Source organism: Rhinopithecus bieti, unplaced genomic scaffold, assembly GCF_001698545.2.
Source record: "Rhinopithecus bieti isolate Rb0 unplaced genomic scaffold, ASM169854v2 scaffold_6907, whole genome shotgun sequence".
NCBI lineage: Eukaryota > Metazoa > Chordata > Mammalia > Primates > Cercopithecidae > Rhinopithecus > Rhinopithecus bieti.
In genome coordinates this window covers 4,576,600-4,587,411 of record NW_016805647.1, presented here as the reverse complement: position 1 = coordinate 4,587,411, position 10,812 = coordinate 4,576,600, and the positions used below count along the sequence as shown (strand labels likewise).

The 10,812-nt window shown below is 41.9% G+C and overlaps 1 protein-coding gene across 3 annotated transcripts in view; it reads right to left on the bottom strand.

The window, feature by feature from the left end:
* Nucleotides 1-377: 377 nt before the first annotated feature.
* The window catches only part of TRIT1 (tRNA isopentenyltransferase 1), a 52,086-nt gene continuing 41,651 nt past the window's right edge, over nucleotides 378-10,812 (bottom strand). For 2 of the 3 annotated variants that reach the window (XM_017873347.1, XM_017873348.1), the window contains exons 5-11: nucleotides 9,476-9,618; nucleotides 7,339-7,450; nucleotides 6,901-7,013; nucleotides 6,573-6,650; nucleotides 3,887-3,996; nucleotides 3,457-3,574; nucleotides 378-1,266 (exon numbers count right to left, since the gene is read on the bottom strand). In XM_017873347.1, coding sequence (XP_017728836.1) covers nucleotides 1,097-1,266; nucleotides 3,457-3,574; nucleotides 3,887-3,996; nucleotides 6,573-6,650; nucleotides 6,901-7,013; nucleotides 7,339-7,450; nucleotides 9,476-9,618 — 844 coding nt within the window. In that variant the 3' untranslated portion in view covers nucleotides 378-1,096. The remainder of the gene's footprint in view (nucleotides 1,267-3,456; nucleotides 3,575-3,886; nucleotides 3,997-6,572; nucleotides 6,651-6,900; nucleotides 7,014-7,338; nucleotides 7,451-9,475; nucleotides 9,619-10,812) is intronic. The other variant, XR_001885827.1, reaches the window with a different exon arrangement.

The following is a 10,812-nucleotide window of genomic DNA, read 5'->3' as shown; positions in this document are numbered from 1 at the left end:
CTTAAAGGGCACAAAGTTTGTTTGGAGTGACAAAAAAGTTTTGGAAATAGATAGTGGTAACGATTGCACAACGTTGTGAGTGTAGTCAATGCTGCTGAATTATACCCTAAAAATGCTATATTTGATGTTATATATAAATAATAACTATTTAATATTGCTGGCAGCACAGGTCACTCTAGAAAGAGGGCTTCAACTAGAAGTAATAGATCTCTAATAAAAGACCCTCTCTAGATGTCTTCAAGGACTATAATGTGTTAAATAAACACCTGCTACATAAATGGACAGCATGATCTACGAAGAAGGTCAAATTTGAGAAAAAGCTATATCATGTTGATAACAGAGCATACTGTGTATAAACTAGACATGGACTTGTATTCTTTTTAAGGATCAAAGAGGCTCTTCTAAATTTTTTCTTTATTTAAACTTCAATAAAAATATAGATTTGTAACTCAATAGAAAGACAGCAGTGATAATAACTCACATATGAGCAGCTTGCAAATTGCAAAGTCTTTGGTCTTCAAGTCCCATGACACAGCTTCCTCAGTCTGATTCCCTCCTTCTCTGTAGAACTCCGAGAACTAGTTTGGTTCACTTAATCATCTCAGTGGGGATGATCCTGTCCTGCCATTCACTCAAATCTAGAACTCCCAATATGTGGCTCACAAATACTTCAGTCATCTACAAAAGCATCTGGAAATCAGATAATTTTAGCTAGAGTCAGGGACATAAAACTTCTTTAAAGGGATGCAGTCAGTCCTGGTATTCACCACAAAAAAAGATCCTCATGTATAAAAATGTGGAATCTGTGCCTCTTTTAATAATAGAACCTTTAAGATTCAAAGAAAAAAAAATGCTTTCTTGAACGACATCATTTCCAGACACATCAGCCATACAAGGAGCTGACAAGACCTGCTGTTTCTATTATAGAGAACATGAGACTTTAGAACACGCCACTGAATGAAAGAAAATGGTGGGAGCTTTTCTGCTATGCACAAAATTCTGCATAGCACTCCTCTGTCCAGACTGGGAGACAGACATACCCCTCCCTTCAGAAGTGGATCCCCACCACCTTTCCAAAGGCCACTGGACATGTCTCTTAAATGCTGCATTTCAACTCTTGCTCATTCTGCCCTGGGGATCTCTTCTCTTTAGGTTCTTTGTCATGGTCTGGGGAAATGCTCTGATTTTCTATGGTGTTGGCAGCATCTGAATCCAACCTTCTTCTTCTCTTCAGTTGCTTCAAGTGGGATTTGGATTTTATATGCGCTGATAAGACAAAACCAAATCAAACAAACAAAAAAACTCATTAGAATGCTCTAAAATTAATCTAGAAGCAAGTAAAATTAACTATACAATGCTTTTCTTCAACAATAAATAGCAAGATCAACACATGTACGGGTATAGCTGCTTAGCATTTTTAAGGGAAGAATAAATTATATGGCCAGCGAGCTGGCAAAAGAGAGTGAGCTACCACATATCAAGCGCTCCCTGCCAGATACTTTACATCACCAATCCTCATGGCAGTCTTGTAAGATGGTACTATTCTGCTCATTTTACACAAGGGAAATTGAAGTTCAGAGAGGTCTTACAAAATGTCCAAGGTCACACAGCAGGTAAACTCTTCTACTTAGACCCATGGCTTCAAAAAGAGATCCCACTTTCCAGAATCAGGTCTCTGTAGTATGGGTCTTCCTGTTACAGATACATTTTTAACTTGTAAGGCTGAAAGTTAGAAATTCAAATCCTCTGTATTGCAGGGCATTGCCTGTTGTCCTTCCTGGTCTGGCATCCCTGTGCCTGGGTCAAAAAGGTCATGTGAACAACTCTCTGGCAAGATTCCTATTATCTAGGCACACACTGCTCCAGGGATTAAGGAAGGTGCATTTATCACTGACAATTTCTTCCGAGGGTTGAAGGAGGAAGTCAAGCTAAAGGGCCACTGTTGCCTGCTATCAACTGCAGACCTGTCACCCCTAAGACAGTTCCCACCTTATGACTAACTTATACAGGTTTATTTTCACTATCCTGTTCTTTTTTCAAGGAAATCTCACCTGGGAACACTGAAAGAGATAGACAACTAGTTTAAATTCTCTTTTATACATATTAAAAACATCATTTTGAAGAGTTTAGAAGCAAGAATAAGTAACGTAGAGGTTAGAATTAAGAGAAAAGTTTACTTGGGGAAATAAGTCAGCTTTGTTCTCCAGCTAGAGCCTAAGGCAAAAAATGGGCTTCTGGGCTGGCTCTCCATGGCAGCAGGAGATGGGAGCAAGGACTTGACAGATGGCACTACAGAAGGGCTTACACAAGCTAAGCTCACAAAGGCTCACACATGTTGCTTCTCTAAGGCTATCCCTGAAGGACATTCAACAAATCGAACCACTAAGTTTCCTTTAGAAAAAAACAATCAGACACTCTCTTTCTCTTCCCCTTTCATCATTATAAACCAACGACAATCGAGGCTTCTTCTGCTGGTTGGGCAATCACAGCCATCCCCAGTCTCTGACAACGGAGTTCATTTTGCCAGTTACCAGTTAATAGACCTAATCATCCTATTGGTTGCTTTGGGGAGAAAAATCTACTTCTCTGAGAATCCCATGCAAAACAGTGCTCTGAACAGAAGGATCCCAGCCGCTGAGTAAACGACAAGCCCCACTGTGCCTGAAAGCAGCAAACCTTACACCTGTTTCTAAATACCAAGTAAACTCAAGGCTTGGGGGAGAAGTCCTGGGCTTTGATTGGATCACTGCAGAAATCTGAAAATCCAACGATGTGTGTGCAATGTAACTCTGTGGCAGAGGCAGAGCCAGGCTCTAATGCAGGGATACAGAGCCTTAGGGTGGGGCTGGCCCTGAGGTGGTGGGGAACTAACCTTCTTTATACATGTGTGACAGGCTTACTTTCACACAGTTTCCCTTAACATCTTTTTATCACAGTTTTAGCAACTACCACTATGTCAACAATTACCTCAAAGGTTACTGAAGAGATACCACTTTTAAAAACCACACTCAGGAGGAGTAACTGTACTTCCTGCCCGCTCCCAGCTACGCTTCTGCTTCTTCCAGTCTCCTGGATTAGCTGCCTGGCTTCCCTTACACCCTTACTTCCTGATCCCGCCCCACTGAATTATAAACATGAAAGGCCAAGAAACTCCTCCAAGGCAGGACCACAAAGTCAAAGGAGCTCTAGAAAGTTACCTGCAGATCTCTTAGTATAAAATATTAATTCCAGCTGAAGATGGAGAGCATTTGATTTTCCTCTGAATCTCAGAATACAGAGACAACTCCCCAGTTGGGGGAAGCCTCCAGTGAATTTGAGCACAGGCTCTTAGAGGAATCTAGCTGTCCCTTTACAAATAAATAGACTCCAGGTTCAATCTGCCAAAGACCTTAAATTTCATGAAGTCAGTGTGAACCCACCCTTATAGATTTCTTCATGCCCCTCCCCATACTCTACCTGCCCACTCGCGATCCCCAATGATGATTCGATCACAGAGGTCACACATGTGATAACTTCTCTTGTTCTCAGCTTCATTGTATGGCATCTTTATTGGAGTGGCCATAGGCTTGCGGCCCTAAAAGAACAAGGGTGGAAGGGAATATTCAATTCAAAGAGATCTGGATATAATTCTTTATTAAGGGAAGTGGGATTTTCCTAAGATTCCTTTTTCTCACCCCAGAGAGCAGATGGGTTGTATACAGATTTTAGCAACAACCTTTCTGAATGTAAAAGAAGAAAAGCAGTCTCCAGGTACTGAAAAGCAGCCAGCCCTTTGGCTTTATTCTATGGAAAAGAAGGCCTGGTTCTTCAATATAGCAACAAAGGTGTCAGCTAACGAAAGTGCTCTGAAAACCAGACAATAGACTGTATCATGAGTCACAATTACCTGGATGAAACTTTGCACGATTTCAAGAGCAGGTTCAAGAACAGACTCTTCCCACTTCGAGACATCAGATACCTCTAAGCCATAGACAGGGGGGACACTGGGACCAGGTCCTAATGATGACAAAGAAAGGTTGTGAGAGGTCAGCCTCAAACCCAATCTACTCTGCACCCAGGACTCTGAAATCCTCCAGGGAAATACACAGAGCCAAAGGAGTAAACATTCTGACCATGCTATTCATTCTAACTGAAACATGAACCACAATCCAAGAAAGACCTAGAGGTTTAACTGCTCTGCAGCCAATAAGACTAGCTACATAATCTGGATACATGGGTGCAGGATCTTCCAGATCAGCCAGGAAACCAGAATAGAGTTAACAGCTCGAGGGACCATTGTGTGAGCTACAACACAAAGACAGCACATCATAAGAAGAAATAAACTAACAGCTTTAAGTAAGTGCCTAGTCTAAGTTCCATATCATCTTACGATGATGGCGATCTGTGGCAAGAGAATTCACAGCTTTCTTTAGGAGCAGATACTAGCCTCAGGTTTGCATATATTCCCTCAGCAGCCTGGGACTCATGAAATGCTTTGACAGCATGGGCTGGGAACAGAATCATATCAGCCAATAAGCCACAGAATCTGCGAACCAGAAAGAAACCTTAGAAGTGATGTAGTTGAGCAACTTCTTTTAAAAACCTGATCTAGAGGGTATTCAAGAAACACCCCCTGGTAGACACTTTCTAACGCAGATGAGACTGAAAGTAGCAAAGAGTGTAGCTACAGGTATTTCAACCACCTGAGCCAACCATGTTGCAAGAGTTTAGTCTCTGCAGTTAGCTTCCCTGCCTATGTACATACTAAATTGCCTTCCACAGCTAGGTTGATTCAGTTGCCTAAAGGCAAAGAGCATCACCCATAGGCAAAAACATCAAAGGCCTTGGGATGCCAACGACTGGCAGGTGCTGGCCTTTTGACTGTGCCAACCACAAATAAGATTCTTCATAGACTGGACTGGGCTGCACCTGCCACCACACGGAAAGGTGAGACTAGGAGGGTGCAGGCAGCATCACAGCACACCTGGCCTTGGCTAAGCTCTGCACCTGTTTCCAGGCCACTCTACATTTTCCTTTCTCCTCTAAGCCCTTTGTTGGGCTTCTGTGCCCTGTCTAAGCACCTTTCAACAAGTTCTCGGCTCCCAGCTGCTATTTCTGGCTTGGGTCCAAGGCCAAGCTGGGGTGGGGAAGTCCCCCTGGCTTTCTGCCAGAACCATACCCCAGCAGACCAGCCCTGGCCAATCATGCACAGCTCCTGATTTACAGGGCAGCTGTGCCTTTCACTCAGCACCAGGACGATGCCGGCATACACACGAATGAGGAACAGGCATATGACACACTGTGCCATCAACTCCTCCTGCCACAGAGATGGAGGAACTATTGTGGTTTTACTACAGGAAGAAGTTCTAAATTATTACCAAAAAGTCTTCTGTTACAGGCTTATTGTCAGACATGGGGAGAAGAGAAGTTGCATTAGAAATTAGTAGTACAGCACTGAGCTTCAACTTCAGATGACACTAAGACTTCTATCTACCAGGACATGCAGAGAAAACAGGATAAGTAGAAGAAAGCATAACGAGCCTCTTCACACCAGAACTCCACTGGAGAGCTCAGGCAGAGAGTGGGAGCTGGGAGAAAGAATGTTAGCAGTTTAGTGGTAAACAGCAGGGATCAAGGTATGTATTTTCAGAGGCACCGAGTGGGGCAGACGCTTCAGCTGGCCCTATCTGTAATTGAGAGCAGAAGTCTACCAGTGAAAGGTAAACACAGGATGATTCAGAAGCATATTTAAAACGTGTCCACAAGATAAAACTGAAGTTTCACTTATGCTTAAATTAATTCCTTTCACTCATAACCACATAGTTTTTACCCACAGTCCAATACTAATGCTGTCTTGCTAAAGTTACAGCTAAAGGAAGTAAGAGTAGTAGTATAAAGGAGTGTGGACTCTGTGTCAGGCCTGCATTCAGTTATCTACTGCCGACTAGCTGGGTGATTTTTGGCAAGTTATTTAACTTCACTAGGCCTTCATTTTCTTATCTGTAAAAAGAAAAGAAAAACACCTACCTTGAAGACTCAATAATATATGTATGGCACCAAATTTAGTGCCAAAGACACAGTACAGGGCCAAATGAATGAGAATTTCCTTTTCCCTTAAAAATGCTGTTTAATTAAAGTTTCATTTGAAGCATCTGAAGCACCATGTGGAGCTGCTGGGAGAAATGGTGAAGGTGTCTTTTATACTACTCATGTGGCCCCAGAAAACATTGTAATTAGAAAATCTTCCCTACAGAAATCTGACTGCTCTTCAGGTACAAAACTGAAGCTAAAAATCAGCCCTGAACACCAGCTCTCCTAAGAAGATGCTGCTGTTGTTCTTAGCTGTTTGCAGCCAGTATCCATCTGTTCAAGGCAGAAAGCAGACTCCTCAATGCAAACAATTTTTTTTTTTTCTGAGACATCACAAGAAATTATTATCCCTGGATAATAATTTATGTTATAGAACTTCCCCTAGGTCAGATCCAGAATCTCAGAACAGGCCCGGAATCTAAAATTCATTTTCTGGGTGAGCTGAGGACATCTATATTCTATTGAAAACAGACCCATAGTATAAGGAAAAACATGAGACTTACTGCTCAAAAAACGATTTTTAACCCATCGGTTTTGCTTCCGGGCATATCTCTTGGTTACTTGTTTCAGAGCCTCGATACCTGAAAGATACAGTAGATTTAAGAAAATCTAGGTAAGCACTCCCTACCCTGCAGAGAGGCAGGCCCTCCCAGCCCAGCAGGAGAAAGTCAGTCATGGCAGTACAATGTCAGACTTGGTGGACAAAAATCTCAATTCTGAGCTGAAGGCTACTTGGGACGCTTTGAGCCTTGGCTCTTTCTCAGACCATACCAGCAGAGTACGCTGCCACCCAAAGATGTCCAAGACTAGGTCAGATGGAAGAATTCACACCTTTATTTAGAAGCTGGTTACTAGTCTCCAGTGTGCATTTTCCCTCAGCAATCAGGTACTCGTGAAATTCCTTGAAGCCAATTGATTGGAAGATACCATGTTGATAGTCCTGGCTGGGAATAGGAGGGCATCAGCAGATGAGCCATTGCTCCTAAAAGCTAGCAGGGGCTTTGGAGATGGACCTAGTTGAGCCATTTCATCTGTCAGATAAGGAAATTGAGATCCTGAGCAGTTACTGATTCTCTGAAATTTTCCCCTCCCCTACCCACCAGGTTACTTTCTTGAAAAGTTAACTCCTGGGACTGTCTGAAAGATTAAAAAACTGCATCTGTAATGAAGGCTGATAAACAGGTAGACCCAAAGCTAGTATTAGCATTATGGTCTTTTGACTGTAGGCAAAAGATGGACAGTAGGTCAGAATAACAGCCAAATCCTCACCCATTTTCCGAAACATTCTTCTGATTATAGCGTCTGTGAAATTCTCTTAGTTCCTCCAAGAGCCCAGCAGCAAGCATGTCATCCACCCTCTTATCCAAGCGCTTATCTAGAACTTGAATCAAATCAGCCCATTAACCAGCAAGCAAGTTGTAGGTACCTACTATATACTTACATGATGAGTGCACAGGTGGTCACAAAAAAAGAGAATTTATCCAAATGGAAGAAAGAATTCAGATTCCAAAGATTATTGTAATAATTCATACTTTATTTACTCACATTTAAGACTTTGCAGCTCCAAATAAAAACAGCCAGAATGAAGCACATGCCTCCTCATCATATAGAGAAAGCATACAACTACAGCAATTGTGAAGGACAAATATTCTGTTCTCACATGGAATGTATATCCCAATGTGTTTTAGAGGTGGCTGAGGATCCCCTGGTTTACCTTTCTTATTTTTAATTTAATGTGTCATTATACTGTAACTCAGTGTTACTTTGTTTAAGAACCCCTAGATAACACCTCGGATAAGAATATGGAACTTTAATCCAAAGACATCCTAGATACATTCTAAACTACTGAGCCAAGCAAGCAAGCAAAGAGTGAGAGGTCGTAATTGTTCAGATGTGACAAACAGCTTTACTATGAATCAGACACCATTATTTTATGCTGAATTGTAGAGTAGAAGTTTTATTTACAAAATTCCATTATTGAAAATTCCCTTTTTAGCTGGGCGCGAGTGGCTCACGCCTGTAATCCGCACTTTGGGAGGCCGATGCGGGCGGATCACAAGATCAGGAGTCCGAGGGACCACGGTGGAACCCGTCTCTACTAAAATACAAAAAAAAAAAAAAATCTAAGCGGGCGCCGGGCCAGCTACTCAGGAGGCTGAGCAGAAGAATGGCGTGAACCCGGGAGGCGGAGCTTGCAGTGAGCCGAGATCCCGCCACTGACTTCCAGCCTGGGGCGACGAGCGAGGACCTCGCGTCTCGAAAAAAAAAAAAAAAAAGAAAAAAAGAAAAATTCCCTTTTTAAATCAATTTATGGCAGTTAATTTAACAATAGATTGTCACCATTTTAATTATATTCTTCTACATCCCTACCATTGCGATTTATTGGCCTACAGCAACAGTAACCTTCCTAGAAAGTTTGCATTTATTGAGGACCTGTCATGTGTCAGACACATTCTGAGCACTTTACACGTATTAATTCATCTAATCCTTAATGAAGCTATGAGATATGTACTATTACTATTATCTCTATTTTACAGGAGAACTGGGACACAGAAAAGTAAACTAATTTGTCTTACAATTCACATAACTAGAAGCTAGTAGATCAGGAATTTGCTATTAGACAGTCTGCCTCAAGAGCCTGTGCTCTTCAGTGCTACACTCTACTGTTTCTCCACATAATGATGTCATCTTTTCAGGACAATCATAGGCTACCTTTGCAAACTGGTCTCTGACTCCCCCCAGATAATGTTCGTCATCCCTTCTCTGTGACCCTACGGCACCCTGAAAATATATCTAGCCCAGCACTTATCAAATAAATAATAGACAGACAGATAGTATCTATCTCCTTGTCTGTTGTCCCACTAGACTGGGAATTCCTTAAGAAAAGGCACTGCCTCTTCAACTCTGAAAACGAAGTACCACACAGAATACCCAGCACTTCACTGAATGCTTACTGAACGTTTGCTGGATGAGTAAGTTACTACTATCACAGGACATAATTATACTTTAGCAACAAAATGCCATCAGGCTAGCAAGCTAATTATAAGGCATACTGCTTCTAGAACATTCTAGCCTCCAGCCAACCTTCCACAAGAAACTTCCTTCTTTTTCTCCTTTGGACCTTCCCTGGATGGCAGTCTCTTTCCCATCTGTCCATCCCATCCCACTCTACCCATGATGTCTTCTCCTAGTGCCAGGGCTATCCTTTCTCCCTTTCCAAACAGATATCTAGGGGGAACGGCACTGTGCCTAAGTCAACAAATAATGATAATGATAATAAAATTAATAGCTAATACTTGTTTAGGGTTTATTACGAGCCACCCATGGTTCTAAGCATTTTCTATACAGTAACTTATTACTCTAAGTTCCATCACAGATGGACTCTAGGGCATCAAAGGGTTGTTACCTGCCTGGTCAGCATGAAGCCAAAGGATGCAAGGGTTAGAGAACTTCAGAGGACCTCCAAGGGGACCACCACCTTCTTCTGTATGTTGACGATGGAGAAATTCACTATGAGAGATTCCTGTTTCTTCAAAAACTTGCAAGCTCCTAAGTAATTAAAAGGGGAGGGAGGGGGTACACCCATAAAAAACAACAGAAAATATTCATTCTCAGGTAAAACAAGGAGAAAGGCTGTTTATTACAGAAAGCCTCATTCTTGAAAGCCAGGCATGACAGTGTGCGCGTCTGTAATCCCAGCTACTCAGGAGGCCAAACTGGGAGGACTGCTTGAGCTGAGGAGTTCAAGACCAACCTAAGCAGCAACAGACCCTGTCTCTTCAAAAAGGGGGGATGCAGAAAGGCTTAATCTCATTTTCACTGCATTAAGTTCCAAAAGACATGAAGGTCTAGGGTTACTCCAGTCCTACAGCTACTCAGAAAAGGGTACTAAAGAAAACTTTAGGTAAAGTAATAAATAATCCTATTTTTCTAAAGATACATAAATTATTCTGAAATCAGTTAAATAGGTTCAGAAACAAGAGATTTCTTCTATACAAACAGAATGGTACTCACTCCCTTTCAGATAAACAGTAAAAGAGCTTGTTTGGGACACTTTGTAACAAGCCAACAAGTCTGGTCTCGCTGGCGTGCCTTTCCCACAGTACAAAAGCATGTTGTACATCCAGCTCATCAGCTTTTTTAAATATGTCAAATTAATGAAGAATGCTCCTGGCTAATCCAGTGCTCTACTGGCACAAAGATCACTGAGAAAAGAACTCACATACTTATTCTTAAGCCACCATCCACTTCTGTCTGTATCTATTATGTTATGCAGCACTAGGTAATTTAACTCCCCAATCTATACTCTACCACTCTGGGTAATTGCAACTTATCAGCCTGAAAGTGATCTTTCTCTTCCTGACCCAATTCTACTTCCTGAAACCCTAACGCAAGAGTGTAGACCCCTTGTCTTTTAGTATCACTGGTTTCTCAAAGAAGATCTATGAGAAAAAAATGTAGGAATAGATATCTCACTTACCTGGAGTTAAAATACAGCCTCAAGCCAAAAGAAAGATTAAAAAAAAAAAAAAAGTTCTCATTCTCTAAATGAGACTCTAGAGGTCTTGCTTAGAACCTATTGACTCTTACTAAGAAAAAATTCTCAAACTCATTACTCATTTAGAAGCAGCAAAATGAGGAGAGGTGATAAGAAAGAACTGACTAGGCCGGGCGCGGTGGCTCAAGCCTGTAATCCCAGCACTTTGGGAGGCCGAGGCGGGTGGATCACGAGGTCAGGAGATC